Here is a 25,647-nt window from a genome sequence, read left to right as displayed (position 1 = left end):
CTGGACTTCAAGGGTTAAGTTATGAGGAGAGATTAGACCCTTCTTGGGTCTAGGCCCGAAACGTCAGCTTTCCTGCTCCTCTGATGCTGCTTGGCCTGCTGTGTTCATCCAGCTGTACACCTTGTTATCTGAGATTCTCCAGCATCTGCAGTTCCTACTACCTCTACTCGATTGGCACTCCGTTCACTATCTTCAGCATTCATTTCCTCCACTATGTACCGTGGGCACCATCTACAAGTTGCACTGCAATAACTTAGCAAGGCTCCTGAGACAACACTTTACAAACCAGCAACCTTTACTATCTAGAAGAACAAGAGCAGTAGACCCACAGGAACTGCACCACCGGCAAATTGCCTTCCAAATTACAAACCATCCTGACTTGGAGATATCTATAACTGTTCGTTTACCTGTCACTGGGTTAAAAGTCTGAAATTCAAATGCTAATGGCATTGTGCATGTACCTGCACCATATATATTACAGCAGTTCAAGAAGGTGTCTTCTGAATGTCAAGTAGGGTGAGTAATGAATGCTGCCCTTGCCAGCAATGCCAGCTTACATCCCGCAAAGAAATCAAAAAGATTGTCTCTGCATCACTTAGTGAGCACCTGCAATTTCCCTTGTAGTCAAAAGGATGACCATTCTTCATATGTAAACCTAGACATTGAAAGATGAAGGTCTCTAGGTTATACTGAATGGTCAAGGAAACCAGGCAAGAGCCTATATTAATAGCCACATTTATAGCAACAATGTTGAACCAAGTTATCATGGCAATAAAGTGAAGCAATGTTACAAATAGGTGAGCACTGGATTAAAACCTCTTCAGTACAATCAATCTAGATTAAAATGGCTGTGTAAACTTTAGATTAGATATATATACCTGGCACTTTATTTCCTTTTGTGACAAAATTATGGGCACATTTTCATGTTTACTACTGTGATACAGTGCTTCAGGTAACTCCAGTCTATTTTCAGGATTTGGGTTTGTGCCTTTTCTTTGTGTGCCCATGATGTACTATTAATGACTTAGAGGGATAAGCTTTAATGTTATTTTTAAATGGTGTTCCCTGCTGTAAATCTAACTGTTCTTGGTGTTAAGTAAATTTAGGGGAAAGTACCTTCAGTCGTGTATTCGTATCTATTACCTGGTCATAAAGCTGACTTTATTATTTTGATCTTCACATTTAGTAAATTGCCATTTCAGTGTGGATAATAAATGGTTAGCATACGGCTTAGAAGGCAGTACATGTTTTCTGATAAAATTCCCAAGAGCCACAATGTGAGTAATGTTTGTTGACTAACTGTAAGAAGTTGTAAGGTGAATTGAGATGGATTATTTCTATATTTAGATAAACTTTACACATATATATTTTATATGTATCTCTAAACCATTTTTAAACCTTTTTTTCTCAGCTTGCCACGAGTCCTGCTCGATATGCCACGGCCCTTCAGAGACAGACTGTGTTCAATGTAGAGATCGATCACATATGCTGAAAGCTGGTGCCTGTGTTGCCAACTGTGGGCCTGGATATTTCATAAAAGATGACCACTGTCATGGTAAACCAAGATGTTTTACAACAATTCTTTAAGTTTTTATTTCCTGCAACATCCTCCAGAATTTGAAACTATTCATTGTTAGATAATCAGAGTTTTGCATCTACATTTTGTAGTATACATAGAAGTCATTTACTACTCGTGATAATGTATATATAATATTATGGTTATATATATATGATTTAACCTCTTGCAGAGTTGGTGAAATTTAATGGAAGTGATGTGGGTGCAGCCGACTGGTTGGAGAACAGTTGATAAGTATTTGTCACTTCTGAGGGGGTTATCTGACATAATTAACTGCCCAGGCACTTAACTGGCTAACATTGACATATCTTCTGGATTCAGAATCTCGAGGATAGAAACTCTGCTGATTAAGAGCTGCTGGCCACTTTGAAGCTGCAGCTCCATTGTAGGCAGAACCACTGGTAACGGTGGCAGTAACTGCTAAAGCACCCGTGAGAAACCCAGGATCAACAAGGAACACCGGGCCAATAATAAATGAGGTTGAAGGGAAGTTGAGGGTAAAGTCAGGGTGGTGGCTTTCTGCAGCCACACGGTTAGGAAATGCAGGTCCTTCAACTGGGCACTAAGTGCCTTTGAAAGAAGCCTTTGACCCCAGTCCCAATAGGGTTTGTGTGGCGACATTCTGACAGAACAGGAAAGTTGTGGTACTTGTTTAATCCTTGAGCCACCACAGATTTCTGGTGGGCTGGGGATAATAGTATCCATGGCTCAATAATGAATCTAACTAATAACTCAGCTTGAGCGAAATGATATTTTTCTCCCATGGGCCTGGTCTGCCTTTTCCATTATTGGAAGGTTGATGGGCAGCTCCTCCCATAGTTCAGTCAGCCCAGCTGCCATGTTTCCCAACTTCCTGTAGTGTCAGGCCTTTTGTTGCACCCTCGCGCGGCCTTGTCAAAGCTGCCATAAAACCCCTTCAGACATTTTCACATCTAACAGGTGAAAATCCAATAGACTATGAGTTATTGCAGATGTTTTGGGTTGTTAACAGGCATAATTGCTTGTCAGTTAGTAATCTTAAAATGGTGTGCAGGCTGCCAATTTCTGTTCAACTCACCTTTCATAATCTGGAAGACTTCTGTGATAACGTCATCTTGCTGACCTAACATCATCATCACACTTCATGTAGGAGAGAAGGAAGCAGTGCCTCCTGTAAAATCCAGCCCATTCAAAAAGAACTTTGTCCTTGTCTTTACAGCATGACTTGCATCCTAGGGCTTCAAAAAAAGGTAGCCATTGAGAGAGCTTTCCCTTAAAATACAAAATTCGAAGAGTTTGTTTCTGTATGACTTTATGACTCACGATTGAGAGTTATTTCATTAAATATCATCTGTATTGATGATTTTGTTTCATTTTTGGCCTTGTACATTTGACGGCTGTACTCACTGGCCTTTTTACATACTAATCTCTTGCTCCTCAAGCTGTGTTTTATTTTAGACTGTTCTTGAATGCTGAACTTTACTTTCAGAACATCTAAGAAAGGTGAATAATGAATAAAGGATTTTTGCAACATGGGGATAATCCTAAGATTTTACTGAAGTATCTATAAATAGAGCAATGGCTTAAGACACTAAAAGCATACATTAATTTAAGCTGATCAGTTACATACATGAATGGTTTGGATAATTGACTTGTGCCATTTTAGTTAGAAACAGTTTAATCTGTTTGTTGCTTGATTTCTTTTTTCCCCTTCTTCTGCAGCATGTGACTCATCCTGTTTGACTTGCTACCATGACAACCCAAAATGCGTGACCTGTTCTGAAGGAAAGGTTATACACAATGGGAAGTGTGCCTCTCGTTGCCCTGAGGGTTATTACAAAGATGTGGCTAATAGATGTGTAGGTAAGAACTAATGTTGTACTAATGAGTAATAAGGTTCCCATTTCAACAAGAAAATAAGTAACTCATCTGAGATATTTGTACAGTTCTCATGAAGAGCACTCAGCAGGAATAGCTTATTATACTGGCAGACTGAATCCTGTTTATATTTATCTGACATACAACATAATTATGGGATTTGATATATTTTCTTGTGTCATAACAGAAAATAGTGCAGAAAGAATTTGATATCATTGCTATTTTGAGCACTGGGAAACATACAAAGCCAAGCATTTTCTATTCACTGCCTTTCTTAACATCTGTTACTTGTTGATAGATGATAATTCCTTTTGTGATCTTCATTAGTGTAATCAGAATTTTTTGGACTGGTAAATGGTTTCCTCTAAAATTGGGGAGGTATGGATAGAAGTGTGAGAGATAAAGTACTGGAGTAATTCTTGTATAATATTATCCACTATTCAGGGTGGGAGGCTGTCTTCAGTTGGAAATGGTTCTTCCTTGCATTGAGACATTTATGTACCTTCTTTTCCTTGCTTGATCTACAGCACAATGCACAGTATTCCTGTTTGACAAACATCAAACCATGTCCTACCGGTCCTCTACCAAAGCTCTCGAACTGGCTCAAAAACAAAGTTGCTGGAAAAGCTTAGCAGGTCTGGCAGCATCTGTGAAGTAAAAAACAGAGTTAACTTTTTGGGTCTGGTGACCTTTCCTCAGAATTGACTCTCTAACTGGCTGTTAGAAGGCTATTTGGATGAGAAAGGCAGAGAATCTTAAACCAGGGGTAATGTCTCCTTAATGGTGCAACCAAGATGAGAAGCAGTCTTTGGGGTTTGAAAGTCCTCTTTTAGTTGGTAATATTTATTCTTCTCTGTAATTAATAACATGTTAGTAATGCCACATTCTCAGAAATTGCAAAGTTTAAACTTGTGATTTTGCTGACACTTTTTTAATTAAGGAGAAAAATAAAATACTTTTGTTCATTTTATTAGGATTAATTCTGTCCACAGTGCAAGGAGTTAGACTGATGACCACACTTCATAATTTTCTATTATAATGTGTTAATTGTTTGGTGCACTGTTATCTAGGGAGCAGAATTAGAAATCGAAGTGATTTACCTTTGATCTTTATTTTTTACGCTTAACTGCATTTGGATGTAATTTGTTAGTCAAGTGCTTCAAATTGCTTGATATCATTTAGTAATTGCTAGTTTGATCATCTGGTTGTTGACTTCCTCACCGAGCTGGTACGTTTGTTTGCAGATGTTTCATCACCATACTAGGTAATATCATCAGTGCACCTCAGGTAAAGTGTCTTTGTATTCAAAAAACTTTGTATTCAAACTCGACCAGCCAAGAATGGACCACAACACTAGAACAAATCATTACCATGAAACAACAGAAGACCAATACTAAGAAAAGACAGACTTTATAGGAAAAACTGACTAAACTTATCCACAATGACAACACAGACAGGGCAGACACTTGGATGAGGAACCTATCTGACCGGTCACTCTCAGACACTGTAAAAGCCGCCCTGGTATGCAGACTAAACTGCAATCACAGAGATGCTAATAAAACTGGAATCCACGTCAAACAACGGACTCACCGAAGAAACCCAACAAACTGTCAGACAGAAAGTAGCCCCAACACTAAGCAGAAGGAATGAAGGGAACACATTCAACACACTGGAGAGGAAAGCCCTACAAGGACTCGAGAGACAGGAACATTGTAATCCTACTGGCGGACAAAGGGCACATGACTGTCATACTGAAAACAACACAGTACATCGAGAAAACGGACACTTTATTCACAGATACCGACACCTACCAACAGATGGCGACAGACCCAACGTCACAACTGGAAAATCATATTGTAACCACCCTGAGGAATGTACGCAAAATGGGTGAAACTAGCAAATTTGATTACCAGAGAATGAAACCAGAGGGGTCAAACCCAACCCACTTCTATGGAGTCCCCAAGGTACACAAACCGGAGGTCCCTCTCAGACCCATTGTCTCACTTCCGGGTACGCCGACATACAGACTAGCAAAAGAACTACAAAGGAAACAGAAACACCTAGTAGATGGCTCAAATCACTTTATCCACTCCACCCAAGAATTCCACAACATCATCACAGACACTGGAATAGATGAGGATGAGATCGTGGTCTCCTTCGACATGACTGCATTATTTACCTCCATAAAAATCCCTCTTGATAAGGAAACACGGGCCTCGCTACTTGACAGACCAAGAATACAGACACCTGACAACACCAACATCATCAGCAAAGACAACACCCTCAACCTACTGGATCCGTGCCTCACAACCCACTTCACCTTCAATGGAACACCCATGGGATCACCGATATCAGGGTGAATAGCGGAAGTTATAATATAAATTCTGGAATGGACAGCTCTTCCCACCATCCAACCAAAATTGTGGACCCGCTTTGTAGATGACAATTTTGTCATTATCAAACACTCTACACTGGAGAAAACCCATCTACTCATAAACGACATCCTCACTGGCATAAAATTCACCAGGGAAGAGAAGAACAACAACAAACTTCCCTTCCTGGACATAATGATCAAACGTATGGCCAACAGTGAGCTCCAGACCAGTGTACACAGGAAAGCCACCCGTACAGATCAAGTACTCAACTACAATGGCAATCATCCCAACCCCACAAATGGAGCTGCATCAAAACACTGTTCAAGTGAGCTGCAAACCACTGCAGCACCCAGGAGCTGCACAAAGTGAAGGAAGAATACCTATACAGAGTCTTTAGAAACAACAGTTACCCGAAAAGTGTAGTCTGCTGATACAGATACAACACGTCCAGAGACACTTGTCACCCTACCATACCATAAGAACTTATCTGAGATGACCACCAGATTACTTTGCCTCCAGGAATCATGGTAGCCCACAAACCAACAGCTACACTATGACAGCTAAAGACAAGAATAAAGGATCCAACAACCACAGCTTATAGAACCAACGTTATTTACAAGATACCTTGCAAAGACTGTCAAAAACATTACATAGGGCAAACTGGAAGGAAACTAGCCGTCAGGATTCACAAACACTAACAAGCTACCAAGAGACGTGACCAGCTATCACTCATTTCAATACACATGGACAAAGAGGGACACCAATTCGACTGGGACAATGTAGCCATCCTCGGACAAGCCAAGCAAAGACACACACGAGAATTCCTGGAGGCCTGGCACTCAAACCGGAACTCCATTAACAATCATGTAGAGTTGGACCCCATATACCAACCGCTAAGAAACAAATCCGGAAGTGATGCCACATACCCCAGCAAACCGAGACACACATATAGCAAGTGGGACAGAACATCGACACTTCACTGGAGGCGCACTGATGATGTTACCTAGCATGGTGACAAAACTCTACAAACAAACTTACCAGCTCGGTGAGCATGTCAATAACTGCATCAACAACCTGAGCTACAAATCTTCTCAAAAACCTTGAGTTTGATCATCTGTTTAGATTCTCTTGCCTTGCTTTTCTGCTCACTTGTGCTGGTGAGGTCGGTACTGTTTGCCTGATATCTCTACCTCTCTCCACAAGTGCTGCTAGACCTACTGAGTTTCTGCAGCATTTTCTGAATTTATTATTTATGTAATGTTTTTAATGTAATTAAACATCCCACAGGTGCATTATTAAACAAATCTATATGTGACTGCACACACATAGACATAGGTCCACATTCCATTGGTACACTTCATATCTTATTACTTTAGCCAAATGTGCAACCAGTCAGTGCCTCATTTTCAAATTAGAGCCTAAAACGTGTATGACCAGTGTTGATCTCGCCTACTATTGAAGCTCAGCAGAATTGCGCCTCCACCACGCTCCTGACTCGACCCCCTTTCCTTATACAAATGAAAAGAAATTGGAACCTTGCTGTAAAGATAAACTGCAGGCCTATTTGGAAAGGAGAAATGTATTGGACTGTGGGGGAGGAGCAGTAAACGGGACTAATTGCTCTGCCAAAAAACTGGGAGAGGCTCGGCCTCTCTGATTGTGTGCTTGTGCTTGTGAGTTGTTTATTCTTCTAACACTTGGTAATTCAAAGCTATAATTCATTACTTCCTTGTGTGAATCCATTGTTTATATATTCACGGCTATCCCTGCTTCTTTGTTTCAGCCTGCCATACCTCATGTACAACGTGCACTGATTCTTCTGAGCATTGTACATCTTGTCCTGACCACTCTTCCCTACACAAAAGTCAATGCCTTGCAACCTGTCCCGAGGGATTTTATTCTGCGAATGGAGTGTGCCAAGGTAGGCAGAATGTTTGTACTTAATATTATGAAATATAGTATATGTATGATGCAGTGATTTTGTTTTGTTTGATAGGAACTGAAGTAAGCCCCATGAGACTTGTTAAATACAATTAGTCCCGCATTCTTCAGAACTTTTGTATGTTACACTTCTAATCGGTAATCTTGCTAGAACTGCTTATTGCCTAATTTTGCTAAAGAATCTGGAAAGAAAATATTTATCACTGACTTATTTGAGATAAATTTAATCTCCAAGAACAGATGGATTGGATGCAAATGAGAAACATGAATGTTCACAGTTGCAAACTCTGAACCCAATGTATCTGTTCTAACTGAGGTAAATAAGTGGGTGAGCCCAGTTTGTATGCATCCATTATTTTCTTAAGACTTTTTTAAAAAACATTTTAACCAATTTGAACATGTTTCCTCGGTCTTGGGGAACTAGTTTGCTAAATGGAGGCAAGAGGGGCTCGATAATGAATAACCTCTGGGCTACAAAGAGTGGTAGAGGTTGAGTAAATTGGACTTTTACTCATTGGAGTTTAGAAGAATAAGAGACCATCTTACAATAATAGGTAATAGCTCATAATATTCTGAGGTGTCTTCACAAGGTAGATGCTGAAAGGCTGTTTCCACTTGTGGGAGAGTTTAGAACCAGAAGGCATAATCTCAGAATATGAGGTCACCCATTTAAGATAGAGGTGAGGAGGTCTTTTTGTTTTGCTGAGGGTAATGAATCTGTGGAATTCTTTACAACAGAGTGCATTCGAGGCTGGGGCATTATGTATATTCAAAGCTGAAATAGACAAATTTTAAATCTGTAAGGGAATTGAGGATTTTGGGGATGAGGCAGAAAAATTGAGTTGAGGATTATCAGATCAGCCATGATCTAACTGAATAGTGGACACATGCGATGGGCCGAATGGCCTATTTCTGCTCCTAAGTCTTATGGTCTTAAGAGACATCCAAATAGTATTCAAAGTGGAACCAAATGACAAACTGGATACCATTTCAAAAATTCACTGCAGCAGCACACCAAGTTTTCTTCATCAGCACCGTCCAAAACTCTGACTTCCACCACCTAGTAGCAGCGCCACCACCTGCAAGTTCCTTTCCAAGCTCCAAACAATCCTGGCTTGGACCCATTGGTTTATTCACATTACGGGGACAAAATCCTGGAACTTCCTTTCTGACAGCTTTGTAGGAGCAGCTGGTGGGATGGCAGTATTGTCACTGGATTAGTAAACCTAAGGGCTGAGCTATTGCCTTTGGGACATTGGTTCAAATGTCACCATGGCAACTGGTAGAATTTAAATGCAATTAATTTTAAAAATAAATTAATTAAATATAAACTGGAATTGAAACCCAGTCATGATGTTGCCTTGAAACTGTCATTGATTATTGCAAAGCCTATCTGGCTCTCTGATTTTTTTTTCAAAGGAAATGAGCCATCTTTATTTAGTCTGGCCTGCACATGACTCCAGACCAACAGTGGTTTGATTGTCTCTTAAATGTCTTCTGAAATAGCTATGAAAGCAACTCCATTCAAGGGTAATTAGGAATTATCAACAAATACTGGCCTCGGTGGCAATTAGCGATGAATGAATGACAAATGCTTGCCTTGCCATCAACATTCATCTAATGTTAAAGAAGAAAAAATATTGAAACCCCTGCATGGTTACAAGCATGGCAGCTAAAACTGAAATGTCTCTCGGAGATGGTTTTAAATGTAAGAATTACACAATTTTATTCACAGGACCAGAAGTCTGAACTCTCTCTGTGCCGGTATTTTTAATCATAATGTTGTTGAAGCTCATTAAGAAACATGTCACAAAAGATATTTCTTGATGCCAATTCTGCAGCTCAGGATTTCATCTCTGATTTGTAGTGTAAGATTAGTAAGTGGTAGTCTAGTACTACATTAACATTGAAGCACTTTAATAACTTCATCGATAGTTTTATTAAGAGCTCATTTTCACAGCATGCAAATATTCACATTGGGTTTTTAAGGAATCATGTACAATACATTTCTGCAGCACTGCAGTTTTAGTTAGAAAAATGTTCGTGAGATACGAGTCAGCTAATGCTCATTTCTAACAGATTCTATTTTCTTTTATAAAGTCCAACTCTCTAAATGATGCCCCTGATTTTCTGGTCAGTGATGAAGAAATAGCTCTTGCCATTTTCTCTCTGACAGGATTGCTCTAATCTGCTGTTTAAGCCAGCCTGCATTTTGCCCTTCCTAAGGAATTTCAGGTGTGTGTGAGCAGAATAAGTAACAGAGGGGTTATTCATCCAGTCAGATTGAGCAATTGTCATTAAGCCCTGCCTCTGAACCAGGAGGTATGGGCTGAATTTTGTCTGGCTTCTGAGAACAGCTTTGGGTTTGGGCTGAGGATAAAATCCTGAGAAAATGCTCACATCAGAAACCCAGTCTGATCTTGTTTATGCAGAAATAGATTGCAAAGAGGAAGGGTTGGCTAAATTGTTTTGTGTTGTTGCTTTGGATGGCTTCAGGCCTTGTTTGGTGAGTTTAAAGGATCTGTGCAGATAAGTTAAAGCCTTTGTTGGATGATCTCTGTTCTTTCTTCTGAAGACTGCAGCTGTTTGGTTTACATTTGAAGGTGCTGCCAGCAGTGTTTGGCCAGCCATTACAGGCAGGGCACATGTTTACAGAGCAGCTAGAGAAAGAAAGAGCCTACAAGTTCTTGACTTGCTGTTACCCGCTCAATCAATGTCTGGCTGTTCAATTCTAGAAGAGCAGTTTCTTCATTTTTTAATATATAGGTTTAACTTGCCATAGGCATCTTCTCAATCAAGCTAGTTACTAAATATGGTCACCACAAACTGGAAATCCATGTTGCAGGTCGAGATATTTTTAGTCAATCTGTTCAAACATGTTATGAAACGCACTTTGAACATGGGACTTGAATTCCAGTCTTCTGGCTCAAAGACAGGGACACTGCCATTCTGTTACAGGTCTGTATTTTTTAATCATGTACAGACATGTACAGAGATGTTGTTACACACCTCTGGTGAGGATGGGCCTTGAATCCAGGCCTCTTGGTCCAGAGGGAGGGACACAACTACTTCACCACAACAGCCCCTTGTTGCAGGTCTATTATTAATGTATTAATTGCTTACGTAGGTGAGTTGTCTGAATGATCCAGAGTGTAATCCCTTCTCAGCTGGGGTCCATTGTCCAAAGTGATGAATTTAACTGATTGGAAAGCCCGCTGTGGCACAGTGATAGCATCCCGACCCCTGGTCTAGGAGACCTGGTTCAAGTCCTAACTGCTTCAGTGGTGTGTAATAACATTGCTGAATAGGTTGATGAGAAAGATAGGTTAGTAAAAAAAAGCTGATCAGACTGCACTCCCCTGAGTGAATAGATTATCTCTGGATATCTATGACTAGTTCAGGAATGGGCCTTTCACACTCATTTAACCTGGTTATTCTACTAGTCTACTATCAAACAGTCTGTCTCCTTTCTGATAGCTTTGTCATTTTCAAGGTGAAGTCAAGTAACTGTCCAGCCTTTTGAAGAACTACTGTTTAGGCCACTTAATACTGTGGGCAGCCTTTTTTTTAAAGAAGACATTTCTTGTGGTTTCAATCCATTTAATAAAGCAAGTAATCCTTGATTTAAAAAAAACATGTTTTTATAACAGGAGAAAAAGCTGATTTCCATCATTTGAATTTTTAGATGTTAAGTCTGAACTGGGAACCCATTCTGTATGATTCTTATTTATCCATGGGAGAGTTTTGATGAAGCAGCATTGTCCTAACTGTATAAAAATAATTAACACATAAGCCATCGGATATTCACTATTATTTTGTCCTCTGTAAGCCTGTAGCCGTCCATGCCGGGCCTGTGTTGGCCCCAAGCAGTCAGACTGCACTAACTGCCTCAAACCAGAAGAAGTTATTCAGACTCACGACGATACCCATGAGGATACCCGTGAACTGCCACATGGAGAATGTGTGGCTGATTGCAAATCGCATTTCTACGTGAACAGTGCTAAAGAATGCACAGGTAAGTTGCTGTCAGTTCATTCAGTTAGACTTTAGGGGCATATTGAGCTTTAGTATTATCATACTTAATAGTCCAGTTTTGAAATATTTGTGCTGTCTTCAATATTTGAAAGATGTTATGATTGGAAAGGTTAATATGCTTGAAGTATTCAACGCTTGTAAGTAGCCTCTTGATGCCGAGGGATTTCTAATTGCCCATTATACAAGTTAATTACAGCTTCAAAATACAGTCACCACTGAAATAGCTATCAACCCCACAAAAGTTAAAATGCACAATATTCATTCAGGAACATGATAAACCCTGAGTGACTCATCTAATTTACTCAATAGTAGCTTTGATGTAATCTAATATGTTCCAATCATGTGTCAATTTTATGGTTGTGTTAATTATTGATGAAAGGAGACTAGTGGCAGCTGTTGTTAGCTTGTTTCTTTAAGTCTTTGCAAGGTCACATGTATATATACACAGAAAAGTATTGTTTAGCATAGTTCTACACACAATTCCAGCAAGATCCTGTGATGTCCAATTTTTCCCCCAAATTACCTACCTTAAAAGTCAGACTCTTTTTTTGGACTGATGGTTAATGCCAGCAGAAAATTAGTTTTCCCATATAAGTAAAATGACTTTACTATACATTATCAAATATAAGTGTGAAATATGTATTCATTTTTCTTGGGGATTGGGAGAAATAGTGGGTTTGTACCTAATGCTTTTTTTGTTTCATTACTCTGATGACGAAAGCAATCAAAACAATGTTTAAAATTCCTTTTTCAATTTGTTGAATCACCTCTGACAAAACTTCAATGGGCTATGTCACTTAATTCTAGAGCTGTTTCCATTGACCCTTCCATTTGTTGTTTGATATTCCATCTTAAACATGTTCCCACAAGCCCACTCTTCAAGAGCATTTTTGCCTTCTCTCCTAATATTGCTTTGCTGTCCTGCTTCTGCGAAGCACCTTAAGACAGTTGACTATATTTAAAGCTGCTATATAGATATAACTTGGATTTTGCATTTCTTATTTCATCTTAACAATGTTGGATTTTTATATGTAAACTGAATCAGATCCATTAATAGAAAATGGCTTGCATTTAATTAAAAAATTACACTTTGGATTGGAGATCCCGCGGAGGTGCTATGAGCTTGAGCGGAAAAAGAAACACTATTGATTACTTACATTGCCCTCTGTTAGATCAGTTCCCAAAGTCATTAGAGGTGATGACGCTCTTTAAAGCCAATGGAGTTCCAGTGAGATGTATGCATACAATCCAAAGTAATTTGTGTCACTGAATCTTCTTTGGAAATAAAGTGAACATCCAAGTTGTTTCTCTATGTGATGGTGTAAACAAGCTGAATCTAGGTGATTTGCTTCAAGATGCCACATGTAATTTTTTGAGAGCAGTAGGGAGTATCTTAAGTTTTTAAAAAAAGTATTTTCCTCAGGCTTCCTTCTTCTTCATAATATAGTAATGGAGTTTGCAAATTAATTTTCAGTTTCACCAAGCCAAATTGCAAGTCACAGGTCTTGTTTTTACTGTGCTATCATTGAAGTTATGCATGTCTGAATGATTTGAGGCATTCATTCTCAGCTTCTAATTATTTAAAGCAGATTAGATTCTGCAAGCTACAGAAAAATAATGCATGATTGAACAGACAGTGATTTTGCTCAGGGGTACTGTTCCATATATTCATAATTCCAGTACCTTTCTATCTTTTGCCCTAACACAAATTGATCACATTTTTATGTGAGGAGGAGCAGGAAGAAGAATCAAATCTATCAAAATATTAACAACTTCCAGTGAATATTAGTTCAACTAATGTTGGAATAAACCCTCAGAATACTCACCTGCAGTCATTCCAATGCAAATGCAAATGTGAATATTTGATGTCAGACTTATTCACTGGAGCATAGGAAGTTGAGGAGTGACCTTATAGAAGTTTATAAAATTATGAGGGACATTGATAAGGTGAATAGCAAAGGTTTGTTCCCCAAGGTGGGGAGTTCAAAACTACATATTTTTAAGATGAGAGGAGATAAATTTAAAAAGGACACAAAGGGCAAATTTTTTACACGGAGTGGTTAGTGAGTGGAATGAACTGCCAGAGGAAGTGGTGGATGCTGGTACAGTTACAATGTTTAAAAGACATTTGGATAAGTACATGAATAGGAAAGGTTTGGAGGGATATGGGCCAGGAGCAGGCAGGTAGGACTAGTTTAGTTTGAGAACATGGTCAGCTTGGACTAGTTGGACCAAAGGTCTGTTTCCATGCTACATGACACGATGACTCTAGAACCTCCACAAATAATGAAGTGTAATGTAGTGTATGTGATGGGGTTTTGCTGACTGGCTGACAAGCTAGTGAGAGGCCTGTGCTGCCTCATTTTGTGAAGGTCTGTTGCATTAACTGGGAATTGATGGACTATCCCTGTAAATAAAGGGCTGTGGTAGAGAATAACCTGTTGTTGAGATCTGTTGGTCAATCGGACACCAACTTGCTCATCACCTGGCACTTGGCAATGGTTCATGCTAAATGAGGGAGATGGGTTACAGGTAAGTGAAGTTCAGAAGGGCATAAAGGGTAAGAGTCATCAGGAAAGATAGTTCTGGGGCTGTCACTGCACTCCCTCAAGCCTTGTAGGGTCCTATAATCAGGCCTGAAGTGCCTTTGAGCACAGGACTCCCTCACGTCCCTCTGGAAACTCACAAGCAACTCCAGTAGGGTAAGTATTTCCAGGTTTATGCATGGCAAGTACACTGTCTACATCTATACTACTGAAGGTTCTCAATCGACTGTGGGTCAGGAAGGCTGACATGAACCTATCACTTTGAGACAAACATGTTTTTAAGGTGAGAGGAGAAAGGTGTAAAGGACATGAGGGACAACGTTTTCACACAGAGGGTGGTTCATATGTTGAATGAACTGACAGAGGAAGTGATAGATGCAGGCACAGTTACTACATTTAAAAGACATCTGGATAGGTACATGGATAGGTACATGAATAGGAAAGGTTTAGAAGGATATGGGCCAAACGCAGGCAAGTGGGACTAGTCTGGTTTGGGAAACTTGGTCGGCATGAACTAATTGGACCAAAGAGTCTGTTACCGTGCCGTATGAATCTGTGACTCTATGTGGTGGGCGAGATTTACGGGATCAGTTATTCATGATGTCCTGGCGATTATAATCTTGATTATAATGCAAAATTACAGAATAACACATCTGTAATTTGGGACTGTTCTCTAGGGTGCAATTTTGTTAATAGATTCCATTTGTTTTCTGGAGTGTTTGCTGCTGATACTGAACAGTGATGACACAATGCATTCCATGACATGAAACTTTGATTTTCTGTTTTCACGATGGTCTGTAGAGTGTGAACATGAAAAAGCATATGCCTATCAAACCTTGTACATTCTGACTGAATTATTTATGAAAGATAGAAGTATCAAGTTTGCCACCTTAACAAAATAAAGGGCTGAATTTTGTAATGGCTCCAACAGGCAGGCTCCAGACAGCTCCAGTGTCAGTGGGTATGAAGTTGATAGGCCATCCACCAGTCTCTGCACACTCCCCACTCACAAACCAGCTGGTGGGAATCATAAAATCCAACCCAAGATTGCAAATCACAAATTCTAGCACACATTCAAAATGTATGTATGCAAATTCGTCAACCAGGTTCAACTCACAGCATGTAGAAGTCATGGATTATATATGATCAGCAGTAAAAAAAATCTAGTTTTTCCACGAGCTAGCAATCAATGAAGATGCTTATTTTCCAATTAAAACAGTGGTAAATTGTTCATTTTATCAGTAATGTAGTTATCATGAATAAAATAGAATTAATATTTGTTCGAGATCAAAGATCTTAACTTATTTGCAATAATAAATGAAGTGGAGTACTGGATATTAATCAATCTTTTGTGTGTGATCTCTGTTATTTTGCACATAGAGTGCCATGCCACCTGCAAAAGCTGCACAGGGAGCAGTCCTCAGAATTGCACAGCCTGTTCTCCACCAAGAGCCCTGTATGAAAGCAAGTGTCTTCATACATGTCCTGAGGGGTTCTACCGTCAAGACGATGCCTGTTATTGTACGTCTGCTGCTTTTGCATTGCTAGTGTTTGAATTTTTCATTTGCTACTCTCATTTATTGCTTGTGTATTTTACAGCCATGTAAAAGTTAGGATAGGATAAAGAAAGTTTACTTGCTGGATAGGATTCTAGCAAGAAAGAATGTCACTGGAGAGGGTGTAGGATGCCAGATAAGTGGGTGGAGAGTGCCAGCAAAGTAGTATGCCAGCTATGGAAGTGTTTGGGGTGTCAGTGCTGGCTGCCAGACGTATAGAGAGTTTATTGTGTCAGATAACTAGGGTGCCACATGTCTAGAGGGCAAGGTATTAGCTCGTTAGCATATATGGTTCCAGTTGTTAGGGACCAAATCAAACACCCCAAAATATATCAAGGAGAAAGCCTAGACCCTAATTTTCTATTTTGTTTAAAGCAAGTGTAAGGAATTGTGTTCAAGATCTGATTTGATTCATCCAGCACTAGGCATTAAGCAAAACACACTTTATTGTTAAAATACAAGCAAAAAAAGAAGTGGCATACCTAATAAAACAATATATTATTTAACTACTAATCATCAATTGTTTCAATACAGCAACATCCCGTAAACACACACTTAACGCAGGCAAATTCAGTAAAGCAGATTTTCCTCATGTGCTATCTTGCTTCGAGTCTAGGAGAAAGAAACACTGAAAGAAACAATCTTGGAGCAGAGGGAGAGCTCAGGCCTTCTGCTGCAGCAGAACGAGAGCTGTATCTATCAGCTTCGACATCCAGCTCCAAACTCCAACTAAAAGCAAAACTACAATCCTGGGTCTGTGTGAGCCTGACTCCATCCATTCATGCTTCTTTTATCTAATTTAGCAAAAACACTCAGTGAGCCCAAAGCTGTTTGCTCATTGCTTCTGAAGCAGACATTCTTTCACCGCTGTGGCAACACCTCTGCAAGAGAAACAGCACAGAACAAATCGGTCTTAAAGGTACAGGATCCTCACAAGGTGGGTAGGTTGTCAAGTGGGAAGGGGGTAGAGTGCAATGTGTGAAAGTAAGTGAAGCAGTTTTTACGGTAGGTCAGGATGGGTGGGAGAAATAAGTTTGGTGGGGGTAGAACAAGAGTGGATGACAGATCAGGGAAACATGTCCAGGGGCAGAGAGTCGGGCCATGTTCAACCAGGGACTGGCCGACTTGAAGAGATCTGGTCCAGTCTAGTGCTGGGGAAGACGTGATATGGAAATGGGATACAGTATAAAATAAAAGGGCCTGACCCTAAAAGATTACAGGAACAGAGAGACCTAGATGTATATGTGCATAAGTCACAGAAGGTGACAGGACAGATAGAAAAAGCAGTTGGTAAAGCATACAATACCCCAGGCTTTATTAATAGAGGCATACAATGCTGAGCTCATCTTGATTCTAGTTCAAACTCAGTTGGAGTATATAGTACAATTTTGGGCGCCAGACTTTAGGAAAGATGAGAACGCGTTAAAGAGAGTGCAGAAGGGGCTTATAAGAACAATTCAATGGATTAGAAACTTCAATAATGAAGATAGGTTGGAGAAAGGGATTGTTTTCCTTGGAGGGGGGAATGCTAAGAGGAAATTTTATAGAAGTTTTCAAAGTCATGAGGGCTGGACAGAATGTATAGGGAGAAACTGTTTCCTTTCATAAGATGAGCAAGAACAAGAGGGCACAAACACAATGCAATAGAAGGAAATGTGTTGCAAGAAAGCTGCCTGGAAGTGTGGTGACGACAAGATTAATTGTGACATTCAAGGGGTATCAGATGATTAATCAAATAGAAACAACATTCAGGATTCTGGATAAAGGGCAGGAGAATGGCATTGAGTCATATTGCTCATTTGGAGGATAGGTGCAGACACAGTGGACCCAATGGCACCCTTCTGCATTGCAATGATTCTGTGACCAAATGAATGCACAAGTGTTTTGAAATTAATGTCAGTGCAGTAGAAACAGACTCCGCAGACATTATTGGCTGCACATTTATTTATTTGGCGTGTGTATCAAAAAATACTAGCTTTTCAAAGTTTGTGTTTGTCAATTTATTAAATAATTAACAATAGTTAGCACTTTTAAAAGAAATCTTTTGTTATCCATTCCACAAGCTAGTCATCAATGTTTTGAATAGGTGATGAAGAAAGGCTAATAAATGTAGTCTATCGGATCTAAACTATTCATTTTTGGTTTACAAATTTGAATGTTCTTGCACACGTGGAAGATTAAATTGTGGCAGAAGCCAAATACATGCCAACGTTTACATTTTCAAAATTAACAACATATATGTAGCACATTGAACATGTTAAAGCTCAAGAAAACATTTGATAATTTAGCTTTCTTAGATTTTCACTAACAGCATCTGCAGTCCTTTATTTTATATTCGATTTTCTCCACCTTTCTAGCATGCCATCCTTCCTGCAAGCAGTGTGACGGCCCCTCAGACTCAGACTGTTTGACGTGTCATCCTCATATTAAGTTGCTCAATGGATACTGCAGAACCAGCTGCAGAGAGGGGCAATACCTGAACCAAGTTGGATACTGTGTTGGTAAGTGAACACTTGGGCTGCACCATGACTTTGAGAGCATCCACTCATAGTGAAATGTAGCAGATGCCCATTTGTGACTGCTTTCAGTTTCCCCACCATTTTTCTTGGTATTGAAATCCGTGGTGTAAAACAGAATCTAACCCCCCCAAAAAAAAGCATGAAGCTGTGTTAAGTCTTTCCAATAAGATTGGGCAAAGCATTCATTTCCCAAAATACTTTCAGGACCAGGATTAGAACTGTCCAGGATCAGAATGGATCTCTTCAGCTAGCAGGAGAGGGACAGCAAACAAAAATCGAAAGAGCTGTCTATGCTGTAAATCAGGAACAAGACCTAAGTTGCTGGAAAAGCTCAGCAGGTCTGGCAGCATCTGTGAAGGGAAAAACAGAGTTAACATTTCGGGTCCGGTGACGCTTCCTCAGAACCGGACAGCAATCTACTGATCTTAATGTGGAAAGTCTTTCTGTGACTCTACGGGCTCTCTTTCCACCACCATCACATCACGCCTCTCGCATCTCGCTCATTCGCACCCACCTTTGAAGGATCACTGAGGCATCTCAGGAGTGGGCTGCAAGATCTCAAACATAAAAGATCAGCACAGCGTATAGCTGCCTCTACCTTGTACCATCTAATACTATATTGTAATGATCTGTACACTTAAAACAGGTACACAATGAGCCCATTTGTTCACAATTGGTTGTTTTCTGTAATGAATCAAGAATTCAACGGTTAAAAAAAAATATTAATTATTGTCAACTGTTCTAGGCTGATGCAGTTACCATCTGATATCAATGTATTCTTTTATTTCTGTTTCAGATTGCCAACCTCAGTGTCAGCACTGTACAGCCGATCTTAAAGATACAGGTAGCGTCTGCCTCTACTGTAAGAATCCTCGTGAGGTGCTGCTTGGAGACACTTGTATTTCTCATTGTCCCGTAGGGTACTTCATGAGCAGAGGCATTTGTCAAAGTAAGTAATTGGGGGAGAAAAGTATTTTGAAATGGACTTCTATTTGCTTTTTTAACAAAATTCCTACTTTGATCAATCTAAAAATACCGAGATATTCCTGTCGTTACTTTTTCCAGGATGTCATTCTTCATGTAAAACCTGCAGTGGTGAAGGAGGTTACAGTTGCACTGCCTGTGCAGCTAACCTAGTTCTGTCTCATGCTGGCCAGTGTATTACTGCCTGTCCCCCAGCTTTCTATAGTGACAACCAACAGATCTGTCAAGGTATGTATCTCTGCTGACTCTTCCGAATTAAACAACTGGCATAATTCCAACTTCACAATACAGTTAAGGTATCACAGCCACCAGAAGTGCATATCAAAAATTTGACTCTTAGGACTTTTGTCGGAATATCAGTTGAAAAAATTACTTACCATATCCAGCTGCTGAGCGAAGGTAATGCTTTAAATAAAACAGACACTTTCCTTATGTAAAGTAAAAGAAAATTATACTATGGCAATGTACTAAGTGCAAGTTTTATTCTTGAACTTATGGTTTCATAACTAAATTAGTTTCAAGTAAATTTTACAAGTTTTGGACAACAATTTCTGATGAATTCTTTCCTTCTATTGATGTACCTTTTTCCCTTCACTTTCCAGAAATTGACAATTTGTGTTAATGAACAAATTCGTCAGCATCAACAGCCTCCAGTGCTGCTGTAAAATGCCATTTTTTTTGTTTCAGTGTAAGCACGGACATTAAACATTGAAAGCACCATAGCTAAGTTTTAACCTGACGTTAATACTTAAGGGCTTATTTATCGAGCTTTATTTCCAGGGAACACATATTTTCCCAGCTGCACAGGTCATAAAAAGGGTCTGAGAACTACTTTGCAGAGTCTGCATTCCATTTTATGTCGAGCCAAGATTTCTGGACGTGCAGAGCTCGGCTTGGGCTAAAATAGGCATAGGCCACTTAACCAATGAAAATTACTCAAAAGGAGACAGTTGTGGGTTTTCACCACTATTTTCTAGAGGAATTACCTAGTAGGCACTTCAGGGCACTCTGGTACGCCCCTGACACACACCAGTAAGAGAGTCTTCAGAATACTGAGGACTGACAAAAGAAAGACTAGTTGGTGATCAGTTTTAATCTTCAGATTTCTACATTAAATGTTTAAATTTAATCAAATTCTCCTCGCTGCTGTACCTGAAGACCTGTCAATTACATTTTCTGTCCCTTCTACAACTCCAAACCCAGCCTGAGGTGCCCACAAAGTGTTGTTTGTCTGGGATAAGTACTTTTAACAGTCATGTGACAAAATGAAAGCTCTTAATCAACTAACAAGTTAAGGCTTTTTACAAGCTGATTCATTTTCACAACAAATGGGTTCTGTGATGTTATAGTCAGTTTTTTTCTCCAGGAGGGAGAAAATATTTCAATAGATTACTTGTTTTTGTTTCCTAGCCTGCAACAGCCAGTGTTTGACCTGTGAGTCTAATTCAGCTTGCTTATCCTGTAAAGACCCCACTAAAGTTTTGCTTTTCGGAGAATGTCAATACGAGTCCTGCGCTCAGCAATACTACATCGATTACTCAACTCGAACTTGCCGAGGTAAAACAAACCATTATTATCGTTTCTCTCCCAGTTTGTAGTTTATTTTTCTCATTAGTTTGGCTTATTTTAAAAGTTTAAAATACTCAATCATTGTAACATGCTGGTGGTGCATTTATGAATTATATGAGGAGGTACTTAATTTGTCTGTTCAAACAAAATAAAAAGTTGGCTCGACTACTTTCATCCACTTCCAATAGTGTATGCCCAGGCTGTAAAGATGCATGGATGTGTCATACAACTGTCCAAAGAATGCAGAATGGGTGCATCGAGGCATCAAACAATCATTTAAATGATTTGTGCAGAAGGTTTTCTTCCTTTCTCCTTTACTGTTGTGAACAGCTTGGTCGTGACGACGGCATTGGTGGTGAGTTTGGGTTCCTGGCAGCTTCTGCATCAACAAAGTGAGCCCAGTGCTGATCAATGGCTGCTGCAGTGGAGGTGAGGTTGATTCCCTGCGGTCTCTGCACCCAGTGCAGACTCCTGGAGGTGGTGGCAAAGGCGGGTTTCGGTCCAGTATGAGACTCAGAGGCATTGGCAGTGGTTGCAATCAGCAGGGCGGGCCCAGAGTGGACTCATGGCTGTGGCAGTGGAGTCAGGTTTGGCCCGGTGTGGGACCTGGTGACATTGGAGGTGGCTGCATTGATGAGGTCCAGCGAGGACTCGTGGTGGCAGCAACATAGGTGGAAGTGAGATGGCGCCGAAGATTGGCGACTCTTGTTCTGGTGGCATGGCAAGGGGACTCATGGCTGGTTGCTTCAGGCCTATGACTCAGCACTTAACAAGAAGGGCTGTAACTTTGAACTTCATTGCTTTATTTTTCTGGCTTCATTTTCTGTGCTTTGATTATTTTCTGTGTTTTAAGACGGCAGCGCAGAGTAGCAACACTATACTACATTTTTCATTGTAGTTTGTAACAAAATACTTAGGATAATAAATAAATCAAATCAAGTTGTCAATTTGACTATAGAAGTTCTGTTTATGATATATCTTGAAAAACTCCCAACTGAATCTGATCCGGAACAGGAGGAACTCTCCACTAGAGTTCTTTAAAGGATTCACAAAAGGAATTTAAGATGAAGCACTTTTCATTTGTTACTAGATAGAGTGAGCCAGAATTCTATGTTCAATGTAATTACTTCAATAAGAATTAATTTTCTGTTCAAACTAGGGTCTCAAGCTTCAGGGCTTCTGGAAGGTGTTCCCATCCTCAAGGAGGCCCTCTCTGGGGACAGGAACGACAACGCCAATGCCCCAGGAGACCCTAGCTCTACTTTCACTGCCACCTTACCAGCACCGCCAAGACCCAAGGATCTAGGCATACCACTGCCAGGGGTCTCCACTCTGGGCCCCACCACTGCTAAGGGTCCAGGCTCCAGGCCTACTGCTGCCAAGAGTCCATGCTGTGGGCACCGCCATTGGTGCCAGGTGTCCCATCCACCGCCACACCTGACATCTCTCTGGCCTCAAAGCTGAAAGAGAAAGGAAGATAACAGAGAGGAAAGATGAAATGTACATAGAGAAAACAATGCCGCTGGCCTGGAGCAGATGAGCTCTGATGAGCTTGAACACTGCTTACCGCACTGGCGCCATCTTGAAAATTTGTCTCAGGCTATAGCATGACTAAGAGATCAAAACTGAGAGGGGATCCCTGTGCAAAGGGAAGAAGAGGGAGAGGAAGTGGGAGAGGGCAAGAGGCATCAAGGATCACTGCACATGAATGCAGATGGCTTTAGTATCTTGGAAGCTGTGAAAGACATTATATACTCATCGGCAAGCGTCCTGACTTCTGACCCTCTGATGAAGGTCAGAAGATGATGTAATGATCTCTGTCAGTATCAACTATATAATGCAGATAGCTGTCTCCTTTAAAGGGCTGAAGAAATGCAGACATGCCTGTCCACTGCCACTTCTTTGCTACCTGCTACTGTTATGGTGAGCTTCTCCTGCAAGGGTGAAAGAAGAATGACAGTGAGGGTGATGCAATCTGTTTGGGCTATGTGCCTAAAATAACAGAGTAGCTGAAGGGATGCAGGACCTGCAAGCAGTGAGTCCAAGGTGGCAACACAGTTAAGTGAATTTGAAAGGGAGTATCTGAATGTTAAGCTGATGAGTGATTGATGAAGATGTGATTCATTGAAGAGAATGAATGAGTGATTCAATGGATAGAAGATGCCATTTGAGCGTTCATTCACTCACATTGCCTACAGATATGAGATCGTTGATTATTCTACGATAATGCATGTAAGTTCTTGGGTCAAACATTGTGAACTACCATTTGTGACCGTATGCTACAATTCCCTTCACTGTGTGTACCTTGAGGGCCCTCTAGCCCCTTGTGGAAACGTCATCCATTGCTCCTACATTCCACTTCCAGCCCTCCATCAAAGAAACTGGGAGCCATCTCTCTGATTTGCTGCTCCATTGCACATCGTCTTCCATCCATAAAGGTCATCCTGCTGAGAAGGTTCCAGTGGCTGAGTTCAGCTTCCCAGTAAGACAGATAGGTTGCCTTTTATGAAAAAACAAAGTAGTTCTCCTTTATGCCTTGTGAGCTCCACACATTGATTGTCCCTTCTTGGGCATGCAGCCAGTCAACGACACAATTTGAACTGCACTTCAAGTTACAGTAATGTCAACAAACAGATAACACTTAGCTTGCATGCTGCTTGCCTCATTGGGACAAGGTGTGGCACAGTAACCAGAAGATTAAGTTGTTTGGTTGATTGATAAATTAAATTTGTCTTTGTATTGTCTCTATCAATAAATGCAATGCTGTCAATGAAAACGTTCACATCAGAATTTATCCTTGAGTATCTAAAATATTATTGCCACACTAATTTGCACAGTAGCAGAGTGATATTAATTTGCTACATCTTGTCATTATTGATATTTCAGATGAACATACTGTAGTATTCATTCATTATTTTTCATTCAGATGCTTTTTATTTACCTCCAGTGTCTTTGTTATCGATCATCTCCTTTTATTTGTCTATATCTTTACAGATCTGATGCTGTACACATTTGTTAGTTACTTAAAACAAAACTCATAGTGGAAATTACTGAATCAGAATACTGCATCAAGGTGAACTGACATGGATTACAGCATAGATTGTCCCCAGACATTTGTTTGTGTATTATCAAATTTCCACTGTATGTTAGGCTGTGATTTTCAACCACACCAATTTATTCATCTTAAATTTGTGCACCCAAGCCAGTTTGGCTAATGATCCGATGTAAAGCAAGTCCTAGTTTTTAGCTTTGCTTCGGGAATCCTCTTCACTTATTCTACCACCTTAACAATTGCTCAATTTAAGCTTGTATCATTTAAAATTAATTGCATGACTCATTTTAAATCTTACATGCCTTTTATCAAACTGGCATTAAAATTGATCCTCTTGGACATTTGAATTTCAAATCCCCTTGGTTGCTGATATTGAAAATCCCCTCTCCTGGTATCCAAAGGGTCCTGCCAGAATCATGACTTATTAAGGTCTGTTTAATATTGTCATTTTAAATTTAGAAGCATTCTGACATTATGCAGAGTAACAGTGAATTTCTCCACGGCTTCTCCCATTGGACTTATAACTGTGGAAGACCATGAAAATGCTGAAAAATAGTATGAATAGCATTTGCACCATGTTTACAAGATTTCCACACCTCCCCTATTCCATGCGCAAACAGGAGAAACCTTGTGGAAATTTGCTTTGTTTTTTTTTGGTTGAACAATTTCCACGTCTATTATTTCTTCATGAGTTACAAAGGGTTAACAAGCCTCTAGTACCTTCTCATTTTGATTCTACAGACAACAATTAAACTTGGAACTTACATAGCCCAAATGGCTTACTATCACATGACCATGTATTTATCTGCTGAAGCATTTGGGTGAATATATGATGACCTGTTTCAGAGCTGAGTTCAAGTTAGTACATAGTGTTGTTTATCTTAATTGCCAGAGTAGCTGTATTTCATGGCCTTCACATCTGAAGTACATGCAAGCACTACAGACCTTTTGAATGATACCTTGAGTAGTCAGTCTGGGTGTTTATGCAAGCAGAATAGTAAATAGAGTTGTACAAGATATGCTGGTTGTGGAACTAACTCTGATAATTATATAGCCCACTTATATTTTAAAAGCTTTGATACGAAAGGTGCTTCAGTATTGACCTATTGGACTCTGGAAATGTTATATATCGCACCAACTGAGCATCATTAGAAGTTTTTTTTTCTAATTGTGATCTGTTGTTTACATTGACTTGCTTGTGAGATGTTTCTGTGTCAAAGCTGAGTCGCGTGAGCAGGTTAGCCAGCAGGCAGTAAACGTATCTTCCCTCGGTGATCAGTAGTGTTATCTGTGTTCTCATCATGGTTGGCACCCTCCCTTGCAAGCTTATGATCCTTCAGTGAAAATTGAACATTTTATTCCTACTTTTCTTTCATTAAATATTTTATGTGAAGCTGCTGTCTTTAAATAAATTAACAACTCTCCTTTTTTGATAGAGTGTGACTGGAGCTGCAATGCTTGTAAGGGGCCCCTCAAAACCGACTGCTTGCAGTGTATGGATGGTTATGTATTGCAAGAGGGCTCCTGTGTAGAACAGTGTGCAGCAGGCTTCTACAAAGCAGGAGAAGAATGCTACAGTGAGTTCATTATAGTTTCTACACTATGTTGCGTGCTAGTAGAAAATAGTATTCCTTCTC

At 40.0% G+C, this 25,647-nt stretch overlaps 1 protein-coding gene across 3 annotated transcripts in view; it reads left to right on the top strand.

Moving 5' to 3' along the window:
• The window catches only part of fras1 (Fraser extracellular matrix complex subunit 1), a 423,924-nt gene that overhangs the window by 224,651 nt on the left and 173,626 nt on the right, over positions 1–25,647 (top strand). For 2 of the 3 annotated variants that reach the window (XM_048599246.1, XM_048599242.1), the window contains exons 15-24: positions 1,412–1,555; positions 3,278–3,418; positions 7,592–7,729; positions 11,579–11,764; positions 15,711–15,851; positions 18,244–18,387; positions 19,202–19,354; positions 19,471–19,617; positions 20,800–20,946; positions 25,447–25,587. In XM_048599246.1, coding sequence (XP_048455203.1) covers positions 1,412–1,555; positions 3,278–3,418; positions 7,592–7,729; positions 11,579–11,764; positions 15,711–15,851; positions 18,244–18,387; positions 19,202–19,354; positions 19,471–19,617; positions 20,800–20,946; positions 25,447–25,587 — 1,482 coding nt within the window. Of the gene's footprint in view, positions 1–1,411; positions 1,556–3,277; positions 3,419–3,964; positions 4,069–7,591; positions 7,730–11,578; positions 11,765–15,710; positions 15,852–18,243; positions 18,388–19,201; positions 19,355–19,470; positions 19,618–20,799; positions 20,947–25,446; positions 25,588–25,647 lie in introns of those variants that run through there. The other variant, XM_048599254.1, reaches the window with a different exon arrangement.

Source organism: Rhincodon typus, chromosome 1, assembly GCF_021869965.1.
Source record: "Rhincodon typus isolate 14 chromosome 1, sRhiTyp1.1, whole genome shotgun sequence".
Lineage (NCBI taxonomy): Eukaryota > Metazoa > Chordata > Chondrichthyes > Orectolobiformes > Rhincodontidae > Rhincodon > Rhincodon typus.
The sequence above is the reverse complement of the archived record's forward strand: the minus strand, read 5'-3'. Positions and strand labels throughout refer to the sequence as shown.